The sequence below is a fragment of the Camarhynchus parvulus genome, chromosome 5, assembly GCF_901933205.1.
Source record: "Camarhynchus parvulus chromosome 5, STF_HiC, whole genome shotgun sequence".
NCBI classification, from domain to species: domain Eukaryota; kingdom Metazoa; phylum Chordata; class Aves; order Passeriformes; family Thraupidae; genus Camarhynchus; species Camarhynchus parvulus.
In genome coordinates, this window is record NC_044575.1 from 47,224,073 (window position 1) to 47,246,440 (window position 22,368).

General features: G+C 41.0%; 1 protein-coding gene across 4 annotated transcripts in view; it reads right to left on the reverse strand.

Annotated features, from left to right (window-relative positions):
- Window positions 1–285: 285 nt before the first annotated feature.
- SYNE3 (spectrin repeat containing nuclear envelope family member 3) overlaps window positions 286–22,368 on the reverse strand; it is a 65,682-nt gene continuing 43,599 nt past the window's right edge. For all 4 annotated transcript variants that reach the window (XM_030948895.1, XM_030948897.1, XM_030948898.1 and 1 more), the window contains one exon: window positions 286–11,263. In XM_030948895.1, coding sequence (XP_030804755.1) covers window positions 11,063–11,263 — 201 coding nt within the window. In that variant the 3' untranslated portion in view covers window positions 286–11,062. The remainder of the gene's footprint in view (window positions 11,264–22,368) is intronic.

Genomic DNA, 22,368 nt, shown 5'->3' on the forward strand with positions numbered 1-22,368 from the left:
TTTAGCAAATTCACATCTTCTTCAGGTCCAGCAGAGTTCTATTTAAATAACTTACAAAAAAGCTGACATTTTCTGTTAAATCTCAAAGGACTAGAATAAAGCAGCTACATTTAGCACAGCCATCTTCCAGTGATACCTGAGCAGAGAGGCAGGAAGCAGCAAATTTTATCCTTGCTTCACTTGTTCTGGTTGTTTCTAGGTCAGCCCAAATACTCTAATTATATGAAAAAAGCACAGCAAAAGTGTGTAGCCACCACCCAAAATAACCTAAAAGTCCTTAAAAAGAAATACACATGTGTTTATTTACTGCACTATAACAGCAACATCAAATACAACTATATTTTCATTTCAAAAAAGGACACATGCAATAAAATACTCTGATTTTATAGTCCAATTCAACACAGTTCATTGGTAACACTGAAGCATCACAGAACAGGCAGGGGCTTGGGGTGATGAATTTCCAGTCTCTTGATCCTACTTGCAAACAGCAAAGTCACATCATATTTTATTTGTCATTGAGGGATAAACTTTTGGAATAATGTGGCTGGATCACAGAAGGTTCCAGCTGCCCCTTAACTCCCCTATGAGTCTTGAAGAATCAGATTTTTTTTTTTATTTGGGAAATATTATGCTTTGACAAGGATAAGAAATAGACAGTATTTTCCAAGCAGAGAGCAGAAATCCTTCCATGTTATACCACAGCTGAGGTACAAAACAAGGGCCTCTGCTTCAGAGGTGCAAAGAAGCCAAGGCTGTGAGTTACTTTAACTATTGCTCTGAAGAATGAAATCAGGCCATTTTCTGCAATATTTCACTGCTTTCTATTATTTTCATCTGCTCATGGGGCTTAAATCAATTTAATCTGGCATTTCAGCTATGGAATAAATCCACAATACACAGGAGGAGTCCACAGCTCAGAAAAGAACACAAAAAGTTGTCCTGAAATACTCAAATCATAGCCTCTTAAGTATTTAAAAGGTCCTGTTCTTCATTAGAAAAGGTCCTTATTCTATCATAGCTATTCACACACCACAGGCTCTTATTTTTAGTATTTCCCATGAAGTTTCATGGGAGTAATTTTCAAATAAGGTTTTAAACAGTGTAAAAAAACTACAGACTCATGGCCCAAAATGGTACCATTTCTAGCAGAAATTCCCCTGACTTTCATCTGGGACTTTGAGGCAGTATGACATAACACTGTCCAGCCTTTCAAAACAATGACCTGATTTCTTTCTGTACCTCTTGCGTGGCATAACACTCAGGATGACTTAGCTCCAACAATTTACATAAAACATAACGTCAGTCTTTTGATGCAGCTGCATTTTTATAGAATTACACAGAGTCAGCATACAGAAGTTTACAGCTTTTTGAGCTAATTGTAGCAAACAGGAGGATTTATCTATGAAAACAAAGAGTTCCAAAAGTACATGGAAATCTGTAGAGCAAAATATATATCTCTATATAATTTCCCAACACAAGCAATAGGCAGTTTAGAAAAATATGATTGTTACAGTCTTTCTGAACCAGAAAAGAAAGGATTTAAAAAATAAGTTCAGCTTTTCACAAAGCCATATTTTTAATAAGAAAATAGAGTGGTCCACATTTCCCTGAATAAGCCTGAAAGGTTAAAGAAAGGTCCAAGCAAAGCAAGGAGTCAGACGTGGACTTGATATCAGCTGTGATAACATGCACATGTCCAGAGACAGCTGCTTGGCTCCAGTATTGTTTACCTTAGAAACAAGCCTAATTTATCACCATTTTATTCAAAAATCATAAATAACATGACAAAAGTAGAACTGGTCCCCGCAAGGCAAATAATTATATTCATACGAGCAAAAAGTGACATCAATCCAGTTAGTTTCTTGTGACAGTTAAAAGGTATTTTGTACTCAACGGTTACACTGTACAGCACATGTATAAACACAGATTATTATTGCAGACTTTGCTATCAGCTACTATACATAAACTAGAAGAGATGTTCATGCTGTAATTGCCTCTAAGGTTTTTGTTCTACTTGAATATTAACATTTACAAAAGCTGAAGTGGAGACCTGAATTCAAGCCAGGATTTCAACATGCAAAATGACAGGGTTCAGAGGAAGGTTTCAGATCCTCCCCATTACTGACATTTGGAAGTGGATAGGAGCTCTGAAGAATTTTAAAACCATTCATAATATGAGTTTCTCTTGTGAACAGCCTTTGGTTTTCCCTGTGCCCACAGGCAGGTGATCTAACATGGGACATGCTGGTGAAATGTAGATTTACATCAATAAACCTCCTGTTAAGTAGAATTCACATTTTAGTTTCAGGTCACTTCTATAAGAAGGGAGCAAAATGTACCTCAGTATTTGCTGATTTTTAAATTAAAAGCAGAGAATGGTTTGATTGCAGAAACTTTCCTCCAGGCTGTTCTTAAAAACTATTTAATTTATCAGTTAGAACTTCTTAATAATTCTGTTCAATGTGAGAGCAAATCCCTTCATTTTGTCATAATTTTTTGTGAAACATATGGGATATATACTCACCCTATATGGGAGTCTTAGCACATTTCTTTACACTTTCTTCTAGCTTGAAACTAAACAAAAGCACAAAAACTGATGGAAGCAAGATTGATGGAGTGCTGGTGAAGGGATCCAAAACTGTTTAAAATCCAGGCTTATGAATTAAACTGGGCCCAAGACAGCCCACTGCTCTGAGGAGGGAGGACCTCTGCAGGGGCACTGGGCATGGGTTATATTGCCAGTAAACCACAATGCAGCTTCTGGGTCTCCTACCACTCTACAGAGTCAGTGGAGAGTTATGTCTCACAAAAGGCAATGACAGAAAAATGCAACACCTGCATTATTGCTTGTGTAATTGCTTCACAGTGGTCCAGTACAGCCAAGTAAACAAATGAGAAGAAGGTCTGCTGCTGAAAGGGAAGCTCTGAGGCTGGGCAGATGGAGTGTGCCCTCCTGGAATCACCCCATAAACTCAGTTAACACAAATTAAAAGGGAAAAAAAGTTGAAAGACTCACACTTATCAAAGGGAAAACATCTACTGAGGCAAAAATTACCATTAGGATCTTGGAGCAAGACAAAGATGTGTCTTTTGCCTTCCAGTCAAGCTCATGTACAAAATGGAGGCTGGAGTTTGAGGACAGACACATACATAGCACATGCAAACACCTTCAGGAGCAGCCAGTGTTCAAACAATGCCTCCCAGGTTAAATTCTTACAGGGTTTGATCTGGGAATGGGATGGAAAAATCATCTTGGGTGCTTTTCAGCCTAAAGACTGAAACCCAAACTCAAAGCTTATTAAATCTCATCAAAGCTCATTACAACATGTACCTCTAAACTCTTCCAGCTTCCCTTTAAGACAAGGTTTCTCTTAAAAGCTGCACTTAAAAGTTACATTGAAGTGGAATGTCACCCTAAGTAGAGCAATAATTACGCTCCCCATTACCTACATATATATATATATATATATACACACACATATATAGATATATATTTCATGGCAACAGAAAGTACCATACAGAGGCATTCACTCATATCTGCAGTGAAACAAAGTCTGTGGTGTTCAGTGCTTATTCGACTTGACAAAAGAAATAATTTGATTTAGGTGGGAATCACTTCAGGAGAAATAACAGCTCCAACCCCTGAGTTCCAGAGGGAGGCCTCCCAGCAAAGTGCTGCTGAGGGTGGTGGCACTGCTCTCCAAACTCCCTCTCCCTTTTAACACACAGCTTTTCATGGAGGAAAAAGGAGCTGAAATAAATGGCTTGCTATAGGGCTTGATAAATGAGTTGTGAAATCAGTTTGTTAAAAGCGATCATTTTCCTTTTCTTTCTTTTTTTCCCTCCCAGGTCAGAAAAAGGGGTTCTGGCTTATTTAGGGTGTATAACAATGACAGTGGAACACTCCTGGCAGCTCAAGGGCACAGAGCCTGGCTGAGCAGCACCTGGGAGCTCTTACCCCAGCAGTGACAATGCGAGGGTAACAGAGCTGCAGCTGAACCACCAGCCCTCTGTGCTGACTGAGGGGCAATTTTCTGCACACAGAAATTGGATTACACATCAAAACCTGCTTGGAGAGGTGAAGAGAAAAAGGCTCTGGGCAGGCTATGAACAATACTAATAGTGAGGTTTTCATTATTAATAATTGTTTGTTCAGTGGCAGCCTCACACTCCTGTCTGCAGATGTGACTATTAAGGGCAGTCTCTGAGACAAAACTGAAGGCAGATGTGGGCAAGACATGGCCAGGAGACTTGGAAGAAATGGCTGGCCAGGACTGCAGTGCCCCAGATAGTGATGAAGGCTGGTTTGACACAGGGGACAGCAGAAACAGACAGAGCATCTGCAGGAGGAACTGCAGTGGGGGAAGAAATTACTGGATTTTAAATTTATTGAAACTGGACCAGATTTTTTCTCTAGGTATTGAGGAAGAATGGCTACTGGAAACACTTAAGGTGATAGGAATGACCTAGGCTGTGGAAGAACTGCAACAGGAAAAGAAGAATGAAATACTGGGATAATTTACTTTGGAAAGGAAGCAAAGCCAAATCTCCTCTGCTCTCATAAAAGAAGGAAAGACAAAACATGGCCCGGAAAGGGTAGTGCTGGTCTTTCTGCTTCCTTGGATTTAGCACAAAATGGCCAAAAGAAGGAAAATCAAACCATCCCCAGTCCCCAGACGAAAGGTTTCTGATCCAAAACCAGTTCAGGGGAATACCTTTATCACACAGCTTGGAATAATGTGGAACTCACTGGTGTAAATGGCTCTGAAGCCAGAAAGCCACTAGCATGCAGTAAGGCACTGAATAGGCTTGCCCTCAAAATCCAGACGACTAAAGACAACCTGACATTTACTTGAAAAGGAACAGAAAAAGTCCCACCTCAGTTCTACAATGCATTTCTGCCTCCTGAGGATTGAGCAGAGACCATCATGAGTAGCTTTCCATCTATAATAGCATTTCCTGCCTCTTTTCCTGGAGCATCAGCACCCACCACCTACCATTAACCTGTCACTGAGGGGTTTAATTTAGCAGTTTCTTCTGCATTTAATGAAGAGAAAAAAACACTTCCAGTGCTCAAATCTCAGCTGGAGTGAATCACCCTGAGGGGAGCCTCCTTCCACAGCCAGGGACATGAAACTGAACTGTACTGATGGCTGCTGTCAAAATTCTGCCTGGCAGAGCCCTGGGATGGCAAAGCCCTTGTGCCTGTGTCATTAGTCCTGGACTGCTCTCCTTGTGCCAGACCTATGAGTTCCTCTTGCATGGAGATTTCAGGCTGCCTTTGGAAGAACTGTTTCCACTGGGAAGCTGCACCTTGAGCTGTGCAGTTTCACCTTACCCACACTCTACTAGGAGGAGGGTGCTTATCTCACAGATACAATGAGGTAAAATCTGGCATTTGCTGAAGCAGTTAGGGAACAGAAGTGCCATTTAGGCTACAGTTTGAACTGGTATATTCCTGATATATATTCCTTGTTTTCCAGATCTACTGCTAACTCTCTGCTAGACATATATTCATATTTTAAATTGGATAGAAAAGAGATAATAAAAAACCCAACTCTGTGACAGATTATTCCCTCCTACTTTTTTTTAGGGAGGGATTTCTGTTTGGTGGTTGGTTTTTTTTGTTTGTTTGGGGTTTTGTTTGTTTGTTTGTTTGTTTTTGTTTGTTTGTTTTTTGTTGTTGGGTTTTTTTTTTTTAATTCAAGAAACTTTCTTTTGTTTTACAGTTCAACAAGTGCAACATGATCCCACAATTCTTAAATGGACATGTACTCAAAATGCCTCATGCCTAAAACATCCTGCTGTTACCCAAAATCTACAACTAACCTGTTTATATTCCAATATAACCAATAAATATCTTGGTTTAAATATGGCAAAAGTAATAAGATTGAGTTCTCATTGAATCATGTTGCCTGCACCAGAGGTATTATCTTTAGTATTTTAATAAACTGGTTTCTGAGAGTTGCCAACGTCTGATAGATGAATTAATGCAATAAATTTGTAATGGCTCAGAGCAGGTCAGTGGCCTGGGAGCTGCTAAGAACATCCTCAACAGCCCCCAGCAATTCTGGAAGAAGTTGGTACAGGTTCTCTGGACAAATATGTTTTCAGCTGCACCCTAGCAAATGATGCTGTCCATGGGGTAGTCAACCCTCCAAAAGCAGCTCTTACACACAGCTGGGTACATAACCTATGACTTGAAAGACATCTATGATGCCTGGCAAAGACATGCTTATTGGGGGTTTTATACCAGCATTTCTTGAAAGGCAAACTATTTTTCCAGTTTCCTATGGTGGATAATTTAGTTTCAGTCTGTAATATTCAGTTATTCCAAAAGGCTTTGTTTGGCCTGGGAATCTCTGTCACACAGCAGTTTTGGTTGGTTTTTTTCCCAAAGAAAAGAGGAAATGTACTCTCTTGTGTCGACAGAAGTTGAAAGAATTATTGTACATGAACTCACTCTTCAAATCTCTTTAGTGCTAATGAGATGTGTATGCACACACATCAAAGTAAAGCATTCCCTATTTAATATTGAAAAGGACATCAGATGTAGCAAACTCCTGAGGTCTAGAGCAGCTAAAGAGAAAATACTTTCTTCTGATGTACAGAGATCACCATCTGTCTGTCTAGGAATGGCCAATTTTTGGAGACATTTCTTCTCTCTGAGGTCTACAAATACTCCATCAAAAAGATTAAGGAGAAGCATAGAGCCATTCTAAAAGCTGTCCAAATTATTCAGTGATCACTAGATGGCTTTATTAGTTAGTCTAGTAGCTTTATTTACAGCCTCAAATATTTGAGTCTTCTAAGCTGTCAGTCAGCACAAATAAAGTAGCACTTGGTAGAAATCATGACTGCTCTGGAGATTGAGAGCTAGCAGAGGAATACAACATTTCTAATGCATGTGCTTAGAACTGAAGATGTTTTTCACACAGGGATTTCTGGAGAGGGCATATATAAATAATATTTAATATCATTTAAATTGCTGGCTGGAATGAGAGAAAGGGCTGTTAAAATAGACATGCGGCACAATAGCAATTTTCTACCTCAATGTATTGCTGCCATGGAAAATTCTCTGGAAAGCATCAGGCTTCAAAATCAATTACAGTTTACAAATGAGCCTTGCTTTCATGCCAAAGGCTGGGTTTGGAGTGTGCCTTTGGGTAATGCCTTGCTGTAATGCATGGGCAGTGGAGTGCAGGATTTTGCCTTCAGCCCCTCAGGGTCATTAATGTGGCCAAGCAGCTCCTGGGTGCCACAGTGCAGGCAGGAGCTGGGACAGAGCTCTCTGAACAGGCTGGGTGTCTGCAGGGAGTGTAGGCCAGGTGCACACACCACTCACAACCCCAAACATACTCCATATGTTTCAGAGGCTTTTAGCACCCTTTGACTGTGGCTGCAACTGCATTGGGGCAAAACAGTGCAAGTCCTCAGCTGCAGACACATCCAGGGCTCTGTGCATCCCATGTTTTGGCAAGGCAAGGCTTAAGGCAGTGGCCCCAGTCTGAACCTGAGCTATAACACATCTCAGTTACATCTGGATGTCAGAGATGTATGAGCTGGGGATTTTATAGGCACAAAAGTGAGCATATCACCACCAAATCATCTGTGAGCAAAGATGAGGAACTCTGCTCAAGATTTTAAGGAGTAGTTTGGAAACCAGTCCTTAAAAACTAAATCCTTTGGATTTAGTTTCTGTTTTGAGGAATCTGATCTTTGTACAGTTTCCTGGAAGCTGGACTTATTACTCCAATTACTGACTTGATTAATATTTACACACACTTCCAGGAATCAGTATTGCAAGCTTTTCAGAAATAAAAAAAACCCCAAGAGAATGAAAACAAAAGTAAATTTTGCATTTACATCTCAAGCTTTTGAGATTTTCTTCTTTCTTTCTTTGCCAGAAAAATCTCACACCTGCCTTGGACAGGTGAGGTAAATGACATTATGGAAGACTTAAATTGTTTTCAGTGATATTAACATTAAAGTCCTGTGCTTTGGATAGTTTAGATTGCAAATAAGTAGAAATATTCATCACTTCTGTGAGATATATTTAGATTATTTAAGTTAATGAGAATGGATTGACTGAGATTTAAAGCAAAACTTTCCAAGATTACAGACAGGGGACTTCCAGAATAAACTGATTGCAAACCCAGAAGCAAAAGTGTGTTTCTAATTTAGTTGTTTGGTTTTTTTTTTAAACCTGCCACCACACTGAAACATCAAGGTGATGATGCAGTTGTTCTTGTAAGATCTTCTGTGCAGAATTTTTTTCTCCCTGTTACACACTCCCATGGTGTCAAATGCATTTGTGAACCCATACAAATTACCCAGATCCGAAAGGCTTGGCAGAAAGAAATCTGATGTGAGATTTTGTGCTTTCAGAGAAAAAAATTTTCCATCTCCCTACTGACTTCCATTTGCAACTTTATTTTTCCTCATTATTTTTACTTTCTCACTGGTATTTTACTTTCATCACCTGGATCAGCTCAGCAAAACCCAGAGAACTGCAATGTAGCTACATCACAGAAAGGTGTGTGCACACCTACACACATCCACAACCACACAGAGCAGGTTTTGTTACTGCCCCTCTTCCCCCACACTTCTTTTCTAAAGGAAGATTTAATTTGACATGGAGATGTGTGTGATGATTAACTCCCTGTTGGGCAGCCACAGGGGTTTCTTCCCCCGGGGCTGGCAGCAATTTTTAGAGGAATGTGCATGGCACTTGCACTGCTAATCAGGAGAGCAGGAGGTATGTCAGGAGGAGGGAGCCACCAGAAAGAATGGCTGCAAGGAAGGAATTACTATGCCCCATTCTCTGACAAATTATAGCTCCCTTCCATCTGGCTCCTTCAGGAAAGAAATCACAGGCCTTCCTTCACTTCCCAAAGTGAATGTCTTATTGCTCGGCATACCTGGACTCTGCTCACCTTTCTGCTTCCAGTCCCTCCTGCCTGCCCTGAGAGCTCTTCTGCCGCCTCCTGACAGCCAGGGTTTTAACCCACATCAGCTCAGCTCCTGCTCCATGCTCCCCTTGCTCTTTGAGTGATACCTGCACCATCCCTGCTGTCTCTCCTTTAATTTCCACTCTTTACATTTTTAGCAGAATTTTGGCATTTTAATGCAACACTAGCAAACCTAGTATAGTCAGAAACATAATTAGGAACACAGTGACACAGTGCTGGTGGTGGAAGAGTCTCCTCAGAACATGTAGAAGCCCTGTTACTCGCCCCATTTTAAACCCTGAAAACTGAAGAAAAGCTGTTTAATATGTAATATTACCAGGAGTGCAGAAGGGAAGGGGAGCCAAAAGGATTCTGAGATTTTTTTCCTCCACAGAGCCTGTGCTCTTGTCCTGTGTGTTAATTGTGACTCCTTTTCTAAGGCTTTACAAATTGATGGACACCTCTCCCCTTTACGTTTTGCTGCTCCTCTTTCACACTGCCTGCTCTCCTAATCCTGTGCCCAAACTGAGCTCCGTGCTGTTATGCCTCCTGATTCTACACAAGTTTGCTTCTTGAACAGAACTTTAATGATTTTGTTAAATAAGTGCCTTCCTCCTTCAGTCTGTCAGCTCCAATATTATTTTAGACCTTAAGCAGAAAACAACACCAAGTACCCCATACTGATACACAGAAATTTCTCCTGCAACATAGCCAGGAGAGGGAAAGTAACTGTTTCTTTCGTTAATTTTTTCATGATTACTACTGTAGCTAAAACCATGAGACAATAAGGGAGAGCTCTCAGAAATGGCATACATTTTTAGAAATTACCTTTTCTCCCAGGAGTCAATTAGGCAAGACACCACTAAGAATGGCTTCATCCCTCTGAAGTGAGAACTGCTTTTACATTAAAGGCAATGTATAATGTACATTCAAAAATTTGATAAATCAGACATAGGCTTAGGTAAATAAATGACAAGTTGCCATAATTTTAGAGTTTAGATTACACAGAAATCTATGCTTGACTATGTTTGATACAATCAGTTTACACAATTTCAATAAACCATTAATACAAAAGAATTCTAGGTAGGAATCTTCTTTCCAGGGTGGTATTATTAAAGTACTTCCAACTTTTGCTTTACTGACACCGACCCAGGCTGCATCCCACTGTTCAGGCTTTATAATCCGTTACCAAATGCCTCTTTATAAAGTAAAAAACCCAACAAACCAAACCACAAAACCCCACAAACACAAAAATCTAACAAAGAGCCTACTCTTTTTTATACACAACATTGGTGATACAAGGTTTTGTTCAGTGCTCACAAATTTGTTCAGAAAATTATGATCTGATTTTAAAAGTTCTCCTGATAGAGAGATGCTAAAAAAATATATTCTTTTTTTTTCTAGCTTTCTTCCCACTGTATTCCACCTCTCCTGATTCAGGTGGGCTGGAAAATACAGTAATTGGAAAAGAAATCTTGTAAAAAATAAGAACAAGAGGAGGTCCACTCCCACTCCTACTGAAGTCAGTAGAAACATTTCTATTAGCTTCTGCAATCCCTTTATCCAGATACTGAAAAATCAGCTCAAGATTTCAAAGAGAGAAGTCCAGATCTTCCTTGGGCTGAATGTCAACCACTCATGATTCTACTGTGCCTGCTCTCTGGTTTACACTCTGGTACATGACCACATGTTCTCATACTTGCTCTGACTTCAGTTGTAAACCAAAATCTGATGTTAAAAATCACCCAGAAAATCCCACAACAACACCATCCTTCAGTATTGCTTGCTGAAAGATGGCAGAAATGTTGCAGAATTATCTCTAAACAGTGGATGAGTGGATGGTGGTTGTTAGTTTGACCACAGATATGCATTTATATATATATATGTACATACATACACATACACAATCTCTATATACATATTATAATTACAATAATAAAAAAATTGTAAAAATATTAATTTTACTCAAATACCTGATTAAAGTGATTAATCTTAAGTTGCATTATGTGATGTAGCCCGTTGGCATGTGTTAGAAGCCCTAAAACCTACGTGAGCTGCAGTTAAAACCAGAGTTCTGCCCTTCTGCCGTCACCTGGTGCTGTGCCCAGGGGTTACGTTGGAGGAGGGCCCTCGTATCTCAGCATCAGCTTGAAGGAGCGAGCAAAGTTGTTGGCCAGGGTGCAGCTGTGGCTGTCTCTCTCTGCCAGGGGCAGCAGGAAGGCCAGGAGCAGGAGCAGCAGCAGCAGCAGCTGCAGGGGAAGCGCTGCCCGGCGCACGCGATGCAGGAACGAGCACGGGCCTCCAGAGCGCTCCTGGGAAACACAAAGCAAAGAGCAGCTCAGAAAAAGACATGGCTGGGGAGGTCTACTTCAAATACATTGCTGGGGAGGTCTACTTCAAACACATCAAACTGCCAGGGAGAAGCTCAGAACAGCCCCTGTAGTCCTTGGCTTAGGAGGATCCAGCCTGGGTGCTGGGCATACTGAAGCTGACTGAAGTTAATTATGTCTTTTAGGAGAATATTTCAATATTTTCAAGCATTCCCTGCTGGAATTTTCTAGAAGGAAAACACTGCTGACTTTCTAGAAACTTTCTAGAATTGCTTCCAAGCCCATTTTCCAAAGTGGGAGTCACATACGCTCATGCCCAGGGTGTTGACGGTCCCCTCACAGCACAGAAGGTCTGAGTTTGCTACTTTCCAGTCAGTACAATGAGAGTGCTGGTGCCTGGAAGAGAGGAACAGCTTCTGCTCTCCATCAGCACAAAGGAACTCCATTTGCAGCTCTTCCAGCCCCAAGTCATCTGCCCTGCAGCACCATGCGCTGGCTTTGGGGTCTGCAAGACTGGAGGGCAGAAAAAAGGCCCCACAGTGCAGCCTGCCTCAGTAAGCCTTATACCTTACCAGGCCCAGCTTAAAACTTTATGTAATGCAAAGGAATGAGAGAAACACAGCATTGGTAGTGAAGGAGACACTAAGGCACACCTATTTCTGTGCAGCCCTTGGGGACACACACAAAGGAGTCCCATTACACCTTGCTCTATACTGGTGCAGACCTAGAGTAGGTCAGTTTATCTCATAAATTTGATCTGGTTTAGCATGACCAGGAGAGAATGTATCTATGACTACAGAATTCAGAAAAGATTAATTAAGAATGGAGATTTCCACTGGCAAGATTCCTGGGTAACTCCTGCCAATGAGCTGAACTGTGTGTTTCCAAAAAAAAAAAATCAACTCTCTTGAAAAGAAATCTGATAAAAAGAGCTCAATAACCCACTTATTTAATCAAACTAGGATTTATACAATGAACATAAATACAGTTCTTAATCAGCTACATAAGGTACCAGATTACATCATAAATGTCAGCACAGAGCATCCACTGGAGTGGGGCCCACGTTTTCCACAAAAGGAAATTAATTTATTGTGTTCCAGTTACAGGCAATGTCAGTCCTGCAGCAAAATTTGGGCTTCTGCTCACTGTGGGGTGTTTAATAGGCAATGCCTTTGTCCCACTATAGCACTGTTGCCTTTTTCCCAACCTGGAAATGAAATTTGAGATAATTTTGCTAAGAAGGTAATATAATGAACATAAACTATCCATGGGAAACATCAGCAAAGAAGATATGGAGGAGATTGATGGTAGAAGAAAGTAATTATGCTTTTCACTTTTTTTAATGATCTCTTCCACTGCTTTCTAAATTACTCAGTCTCTTGTAATTCCATATAAATGCCTACAGAATTAATTACAAAGGTAAATATACAGCTGCAGTTACACATCACGAGACAGGTGTGCTGCAAAACCCTTCTGTTGTAGTTGGTTTGCTTCCATTATATTGAATGGCTGATGAGATTTAATTATTGTGTCAGGCAGATGTAGAGGCAGCAGAGCAACAGCTGCTTGCTCTACCATTTCTGGCCCACAGCTCCTGGGTTGTAATTTGTTCCCTGAGGGACTCAGGCCCCTGGACACTGGAACTGTCAGTGCATAAAGTCTACATGCCAGGGTGTGAGTGGGACTGACTTTGAGCACCACTGGGCAAGTTCCCTGGGTACAGTGATTATTTACCCATGAAATCAAAGCTTCACCAACCTGGCTGCCTCACAGATGTCACCTGTTCCTACTGTGACCTGCTCTCAAAGTACAAGGCTTAAAAAGCTGTACTAATGAGACTTTCCCTTCTCTAGTCCAGACCTGAAATCCTTCTCCCCCCATGGATATCATCTGCCTAAGGACTGAACAAAGCCTGGAGGGTCTTCTGTGTTTACACTCAATGCTAAATTTATTGTGCACAAGAGCAGAGCCACAGCTCTTGGTTGGAGCTCTCTGGGCTTGTCTCTGTAATGCCATGGATCAGCCACTTCTTGGTGTGTTCAGTGTAAACCAGTGCACTGTCATCCACAGTTCTGTCTTCATTGACAAAGGTTTCTCATTCTTAATTCTTCATTGCATCCATAATACACAGCAATATGACAAATACATTTATCAGAGTGCCCTATCTATATGGAAAAAGATTCTTGCCAGGTTTCAGAATCCATGAGCAAGTTTGTTTGTAGATATTAACAGCTGGAGTTCTGTCAGTTGAAGATGCAATTTGAGTTAATTCTGCATTGGGATGATTCAAACCATGCTCTTTGTCCTACCACTAAGGCACAGTAAGTCTTAATGCTGATGTTGTTACAGGGAAGGATCCTGAGAGTTCAATAGTCCACTCCAACTGGAATCCTCAAAAATGTTCTCACAAACTCAAACTGGGACTTAGAAATTCGCCTCTCACTGACACAGTTGTAAGGACCACCAGTCTTCCTAGCAACACCTAAAACTGTTTTACTGCTGTCAATCCTTTAGAATTGGTTTTGAAAGCTGCTTCAATATGAAACTATTCTTTCATTGCCAGGCCAGCTGCAACATCTCTCTTCCCTGTTACATCTTTCTGCTTATGAATTGGTGGGAAATGTGTTTCCAGTTGTGCCTTGTCTCTGTTCCTGCCACAGCCCAGGGTGCAGATATCTTATCTCAGTGCCACTCAGGCCTGGCACTGGTTTCCTGTGATGACCACACTGCCAGTTAGCCACCGTTTTTCCTACCCTGATTCTTCTACCAATCCAGCATTTGATTCAGAGCAGTTCACTGACTCTGCCTTGATTTCTATAGCAGACTATTAATAACTCAAATAACATTTCAATCTCATCATTTCTCAAAGTGCTTTTAGATACACTGGAAGAAGCTGTAAAATAGTATTGCTTTTCACAGCTCACCCCCCAGAAAGAATTAATGCAAAATGGATTTATTAACAAGCTCTCATTTGCTCTCCTTTGAGCTTTCTGCAGAGGAGGATGCTCAGGCTAACCACAGCAGCTCCTAGCATTAAAAAAATCTGTGGAGAGACAGTTACCTTGGGGCAGAACTTCAGAGAAGGAGAAATATTTTCTCTTTATCTGCTGCTTCTCTCCCACCTACTTGCTGGGTTTATAGGTATTTGTGTTCAGTGAACTTTTGTCTTAATTGCCCAGTTTCTCTGTTTTGTTTGATCACACAGCAAGGTCAGAATGTTGTATTTTAGACTCCATATGTTGTCATGGGAATGACTCAGCTATAGCAAACATAGTATTATGATGCCTCTGCAGGACTGAAAATGAGGCCCACAGGAGCTGTGAGGGTTTGGTGTTTTCAGCAAATTTGCAATGATAAACCCTTAATAAATGAGGGCCTCAACCTGCACACACTGAAATCCACAGGAGATTTATCATTCAGTGTCTGCAGTGGGATTATGCACAGGAACAACTAAATAAAGTCAGGATCAGGAACTACTTGTCTGTGGAGGTCAGCAGGTATCTTACAAATGGATTCATTAGTTATATGCCCAAGTTGTTGTGACATGAAACCTACATTAGTTCCATTGCTTTGTGCTTGCTGGAACAACTGGTGAACTGGTGATTTTTTGGGTTTTTTTGTGTTTGTTTGTTTTGTTGTTGTTGTTGTTGTTTGTTTTGGATTTTTTTTTTGGTGAAACTATGAGAAGTGTTAAAAGATAAAAGAAAATTGAAGGAGACACAGTAAATTTCAATATGAAAGATGATACATTTGGAAAAGCGTGGAAAATTTGAGGCACTGACTCCCTTTCTGAGTATGAAAAAAATAGCACTTCGATTTTACTCAGTCAAGATATTCTTTTAGACCTGTGATGTGAAAAAGAGATGCTTTTAGGATGTAGTGACCTGGGACCATGGCCCCAACAGGCAATTCAGGAGGTCAAGGCACAAACCTCTGCTCTACTGGACTCAAAGTGATCAGGGTCCTAGTGCCAGGACACACTTCCAACCCTTTAGCACATCACTCAGGATTAGAAAAGGACAGCAGCCTAACACACTTCTACCTTTGCAAGACACAGTTTGAATATATAATTTCCATATGAGATGGAAGGTTGATGATGAGAAACATGAGAAGGTTGGAACCACAACCCTTGCTACACAGTAGAATTTCCCTTTCCCAATCACTCCAGCTACTGGCATCAGTACAGCTGCCACCCAGCACCCACAGTGCCTGCAGTGCATGTGTCAGATATAGACTCCACTAAATATTCTGAAATCAAATCTTCCTCTGAGAAAAACTGGCAAAGCTCCAGTGAAGTCAACAGAATTTTAATTTCCACCATCTTAGAATAACAGTTGGAATACCTGGGTACTGAGCCAAAGTGTCAGAGATATTTTTGAAACACACATGGAAAAGGAATAGGTTGGCATTTAAAAGGAAAATATACTTTTCAAGTTCACCATCAGGAGTAAATGTCCTCCCCCTTCTCCCTCAAAACACTAGGACAAGCAAGGACTGTCAAGGGGTGGACGGCTGTGTTTTGTGTAATGCTAAATGCATGCTTGCTCCAAATGAACTGCACTGGCTGTGAGAATTCACATTTGTACTTGATTCATGTTGGGGTGTTTGAGTGACAAGCCTGGGTTTGGATCAGGGAGTGCTCAGCAGCTCAATCTGTTTGCAGTTAATAACTCCCGGCCAAACGCACCGTGGAAAATCACTTGGATGGGAAACAGCAGAAAAGCACTTTAGAACTTGCTACAGAATATTCCTGTGTAGGTTGCTGAAGTGTTTTACTAAAAATCAGTGCCCCCCCCCGGTTTGCTATTGCCCACATTCCAGGATATAAGAAAACACACAGTTAATCTGGCTATTTGAGAGAGCAGAGCAATATAGCATCTCATACCAGCCTCATTAGCAGGGTTTTGCTGCTGCTTGTATGTCACCAGCGTGCCTGACAAAAATCATACCTGCACCACTGAGTCAGTCATCCAGCAGAGAAAAAATATTTAGTCTGGATTTATTCCTCTTACCTCAGAGTATTTCCTGCTGCCTGAAAACTCCTGCTCTACCTAGGGGTAAAGAGCCCAGTGCCTTAGTGTCCTACAGTCACGACACACAGACACCAGCAGCCATTCTACTTCGTGCCAGGGCTGTACCCAGCCCAAGGATCCTCTATTCTACAGCAGTTGGCACAGATGCATAGGTAGTAAGGCAAGCACAAATAATTTCTCCTTAATATTCTCAGCCTCCAGCTACTTTCAGTTCAGGCAGTTTCCTGAGCCTGACAGGGCTTGTTCATCTGTTTAACATTCAGGGAATCTTTCTTCCAGATACTTGTCCAGTTTCCTCTTAAACCTACACAAACTACACAGAGTCCTCAATGTTCTTTAGCAAGGAGATCCAGCTGGCATGAAGAACAAATAATTTGTGTTAGCTTTGAACCTGGCTCCTAGTTCATTCTACAAGAGATGGAGAGTCAACCATCATCTATGTTCTCAGAAAAAATCATGATGATGTGAAACCCTAAATTAAATGCCTAGGCAGGATGAATCCAGGCCTACCTCCACAGTGGAAAGGTCACAACATATTGGGCTCAAACTACAGCAATAGGGACAGAAGAATAACTTAACAGGAAGAATAGCTAGGCCTTGGAAAGGATCACCTATCCAGGTAAGGATTCTACCACTTCATGATTCCTCTGAGAATAACTAGAGCTGCCAGGAAGGCTGAAACAACAGCTTGCCATACTGAAAGGAATCTTTCATCCTGGAGAGGAGTATGCCTGGACAGGAGTATTAAGCAGCACCACTTGTTTTGGTGAAGCAGCTGCCTTATCAGTGGCATTATGTCTCTGAGAGGCCCTGTGTTTCTGCCACTTGGGATCCCACTGGGAACTTCCTCAGCTGTCACTCACAGAGGCAGGTTACTGACAACAAGAGATCAGTTCCAGGGGGATCACAGGCTGCTCTCTCAAACCAAAGGAAATAGTTTTTTTTTAACCTCAGTGTGAGATTGTTTGGAGTTGGGCTTCCCATCAGTTCTCAACTCAGAGCCATGAATGCCCCTCTCCAAGATAAACAACACATTGCAAATCACAGCTGGCCTTCTCAAGAAGGAAATAATTTAGGGGAGTTGGATACTACTGTCACCACAGAACTGAGCATCCAACATGCTCCTGGGCAAAGCACAATCCCATAAACCACATCAGGAACTAGGATCAGCCTCTGCTGATTAGAGGTTACGTGGCCTCTGCAAAAGGACAGCAAGACCCTGAGTTCAGAGCTGTATTTTCCTAAAAGTAAACACTGCCCAGGGTAGGGAACCAGCAGTGAGGAATAAGTAGGGGGTGCCTGGGACCCCATTGATCCCTGTGCTTATCATTCTCCTTTGCATAAAGAGCTACCAGAATGAACCAGAATGCTGAAGAGAGGTTAACTGCAGCCATAGAAGCAATTTTAGCTCTGACATTTTCCATCTTCAGACTGCTCGACTTTGCAACCTTAATGTTCCTTTCAATTCTGAAATGCATAAGCATATGCATGTAAATAGGTAAGTGTACAGGCAAATTAAAGACTGTTTTCTTCCTTAAGGCAGATTCTGGAGTACCTCACCATGGCTGGGGGATAATCTAGAATCTTCCAGGGAGGCTTCATTTAAAAGAAACAGGAAACAAGCCAGCAGTTCGTATCTGAGGTTTCAGCAGCCACATATGGTGGGTATTTCAGAATTTCTGCTGCAAAGTCACTTAGAACTAAGCACTGTGCCATATGCCACTGTGACACAAATGGATTTATAAAGGTTAGCTTCTGTGTGCACATACAGCATGACATGTTTCAGGAGGAGCATATCACAGGACAAGAGCTACAGCCTGATCTGTTAAACTAGCACTGAAGGCAGGCGAGTAAAACAACTTTTCCCAATTTCCAGCTTCCACTCATCCTTGCAAGTTGAAATAAACTAATTAAAATAAGCATAGAAAGAATAAAAACTGAAAGAAAGACACAATGTTCTAGAACTTGTAGAAGAAGTTACTGACGTCAAAATCTGGTGTATCATGTCAACAATGTATGTATCCAGCTGCTTTGCTGGAAACTTCTCTAAAGTGACTTCTCGCAAGTCAAGATCAAACCTTTCTTAAACTTCAGCAGTCACTATACATAATTTAAATATATTTGCATTTTATTTAAAGACTCTAAAATATGATGGCTTACTTTTAAATAAATAATAGGTATAAAAATTAGAGGTAATGATTAGAAATGTTTTTCTTACAGTGCCTTTTACAGTTGTGTTAAAAACCTGTTTTTTCAGGTGTATACTGAAAAGTGGTTGCATTCTGCTATTGCTCAACAAATCTCTCTCTCTTTACCTTTCAGTTAGGACATGAAATTATATCTGCTGAGAAAATCATTCTAAGCTATCTCCTTGGTGAAAATCTGCAGCTAAAGGACACATCTCTTCACATAAAGCAGGGAGTACCAACCACTTGCCTAACAAACACCACACAAGCATGAAAGGAAAGTAAGAACCAGGTGTCCTGGGACGCAGGATGGCACCTCCTTGCACCAGCACTGCTGCAGGCAGAGAGCACTGGCAAGGCACAGGTTGGCAGGACCAGATAAACAACAAACAAAGAGCCCCAGCTATCTAACATTTGGGGACACTGCAATGTAAATTGGAAAATGACATGAAACCTCCAGAAATCAGAGCACACAGGCAGGGAGTCTCCCAGGTGCAGTAATATGAAGGGAAGCTTGTGAGCCTGCTGGGAAAGGAAGGGGATGCTGCTGCCTGGCTCAGCATACTTAACAGTGGGTCTGAGTTAGGAATGGGCAGGTAGGATTTTTCTGGAGGTGGGGTTTTTTGAGGTTTTTTTGACTAAGTTTCCTTTCTGAGCAAACATCACTGCAGGGAGAAAATAAGTCTATCTGCTAATTTTTAAAGCTAAGACGCCCTTCATCCTGTGTTTGGGTCATGGCATAATTCCCAAAACAGGTAAACACGGGCTTATAGGCAGAGTGATGAAAAAAATAATGGAGAGATATTAAACTTTTTTATAAGTCTTTTTCATTTTACTAAGACTGTAATTGTACAGAAGATTTCAAGGGGATAACACCAACAGGACCTGAGGAAACCACTTTCAGTAGAGAGGCATCACTACCACAGGCACTACCACAGAATGCTGTGCTTTTCTGCCATGAGGAACTCTCATCATATCTGCACTTGGGCAGAGCAGAGCACAGCACTGTTTTCTTCCTGGCAAGCTGTGGCAGCTCTTGCTTTGCAGTTTCCTGAATGACTGCATTAATTTGATTGACTCCAGATCAATGGTGTCTCTAAAGAAGATTAAATTACATGTTCCTTCTGCCTGTATGTTACAGGAGATTACTCTTAGCAGAATCTCAAAGGAAGCAATTAGCTGACCACTGATGTAATGAATTCTAATTATTTTGTTTGTACAAACAATAAAGCCAGATTGTTTGTTTAGCAAGGAAGTAATTACTCTGAGAACTTGAGAAAATAAATCAAACAGTGCTACCTAGACCTGTAAATAATGAGCCTTCTACTTCCTATTTATGCTAAGAATGCTCATGGAATATTTTCAGGTAGCTGGGAGCCAACCTTTGAAAGTACAATTTATCATAGTTATTATTGAGCACTTGCTTGATTATGTTCTTGAGTGTGCTAGGTACCCTGCAGAAATATCCATCTACATTGGCTGTCACTGGCACCTGCTAAAAATTCACTGCAGCCAGTGCAATTTCCTGCAACTGCTTTTAGTTAATCAACAAGAAGTCACTCACATCACAATCATTAGGCTGTTCTGCTCCTAAGGGCACCAGTGGCAGGGCCATGTCCTCAGCAATGGATGAATGATCAGGAAAAAAAGCACATTACTATTCATGGAGTAGGCTCTATTCTGCCCAACATTCGGCCATGTAGGCTAGAAATGGAATAAAACCAGAAGGCAGTAAAATGAGAATGGTTGTAGCTGGGTCTTCCCCTTCTCCATGTTGATCTGCTGCTGCTGCAAAATATTCACAGCTCCAACAGGAGAGACAAGCAGAGTCACTGGGGACCTTGTGCTGCAAAAAGCAGAGAGCACTCCAAAAATACCTCAACTTCTGCCACTTCTGCTGATTTTGTGTGACTCAAGAGCATGAGGGAGCTCACAAATTAGAGATAACCTGATCTTATATTATACAAACTCACTGGTTGTTGCAAGCACAGTGATGCAGCCATCTGCACTTTCTGCAGATACCAACTCCTGAGACCAGCCATTCTCTTCAAGGTAGTTGGCTTCCTTTACCATAGCTTTGAAAAGATATTCATGCATACAAAAATATTTTGTTTAATCTTTCTTTCATTTCCAGCCACATTTTAGGTGCTAAATCTGAATTTAAAGTAAACTCCATAGCCTAGAATTCTGCAGTTGGCCTGGTTTTCCTCTTTTCCTAGGCCAAACAGTGATACACCCAAAAGGGATCAACATTATTTTCTAGCTCTCTTAAGTGGTGCTCAAAAATCTTATGGCAACACTGTATCACATCCTGATAAAACCTGAATGTAAAAAAAAAAAAAAAAAGACACTTCTGCTTCCAGCACTTGGATTCTTGTTGTAGTGTTACTGTTTAAACAGAGAATAAAAGCCCTGAGGTCAGTGAAATCTCACTGAAGTGAGCAGGGTATAAGTTACAGCAACATCTGTACTGGCTGAAGGGAAACTGCAAATCACTTGTTAGTGCAATGGGAGCCATTTCCCTCATGCTTATGAGGTATTTCAGTTCTTCAGTCCTTTCCACCCTGAGCTGTTTCTCTTTGTGCTCAGTAGCTATTAAAAACTCACAGAGTGGATTTTTTTTTTTGTGCTCTTGCTGTAGGCCTAATTGACAAATGTTTGCTGCCTGCCATTATGTTAAGCCAGTATCTCTGAAAACTAACTGAAGACTTTAGTCTAATTTGGAGAATGTAAGGGTGAATAAATACCATGTACCCCAAGGCAGGCGAGGCAGATGAATTAAAAATGGCATCTAACTGTACTGGAGACATGCTTATGCCTAAAGCTTTTGTTTTGTTTTCCCTACAAACAACTTGACCAATCATACAACATGAAATCAGAGAATTCCCTGGTCAGTCTTCTGGAATATCCCTGTGAGCCTCTTCTAGGGAAAAGAAGCACTACTAAATGTTTGGCTGCCTCTACACCAAGTATTAAAATGTCATATTGTTTTTCCAGCCTGAAAAATTCTGGTGACCTTACTGGCTGAAACAATTAATGCTGAGCCAGACAGGCAAGAACAGAAAGTCTTTGGGGGTCTTCAGCAAGGCTGAACTGCAGCCAAAACTATTGAGGAAGGTGTGAGAACTGCCTTAAAACTGGTCACTACTTTGCTGGGTAAAAATATTGGAGCTGCTACTCCACATTTGAGAATAAGAGGAATATCTCATCAGAATGAGCAAAGTCTTGATTTCTGGCCATCCTTGAAGTGCACTGTACTGCACCCTTTAAATATTGGTCTCTTCTACAGAGGTGTTGCACCAGGAGAAATCAAGGGTTTGATTTACCTTGGAATGACTATGTGATTATGATCCTGCAACACATTATTCATCCAATCTCCTTTGTGTTGGGCAAATAAAGCCTTATTCTATTCCTTCTAAACACAAATGGAAAGTGAGGTGACAGTACAAAGCAGAACAGCTTCTACAAACAAAGCAAATTGTGACAGAAAAATTTGCTGACTTTATGAAAATGGGATCAAAAGTACTGCTTGGTTTAATAAGAAACTGGCAGTATTTTGTTTTCTTTTAGCTTCTCCTTATCATCTCCTGTACTGCTTCTGTTTCTTATGTCATCACTTCAAAAAGAAAATCCATCACAGGAGAAATTCTGCTGCTTAGAATAAGGATTTAGTCTAATAGCATTAGACAAATCTCTTGACTTTCTCTGGCTTTCTGCATTAGAAAGAAGGTGGGCTGATTGATCCAAAGCATTTTTTTTCAGAAGCGTCTAAAGAATTAGAAGTCCCATTTTCAAAACTTTTTTTAGGCACTTAACCACTAAATCCTTTAGACAGATATTTTGGCTCTTTCTTGGTCTCTTTTGAAAA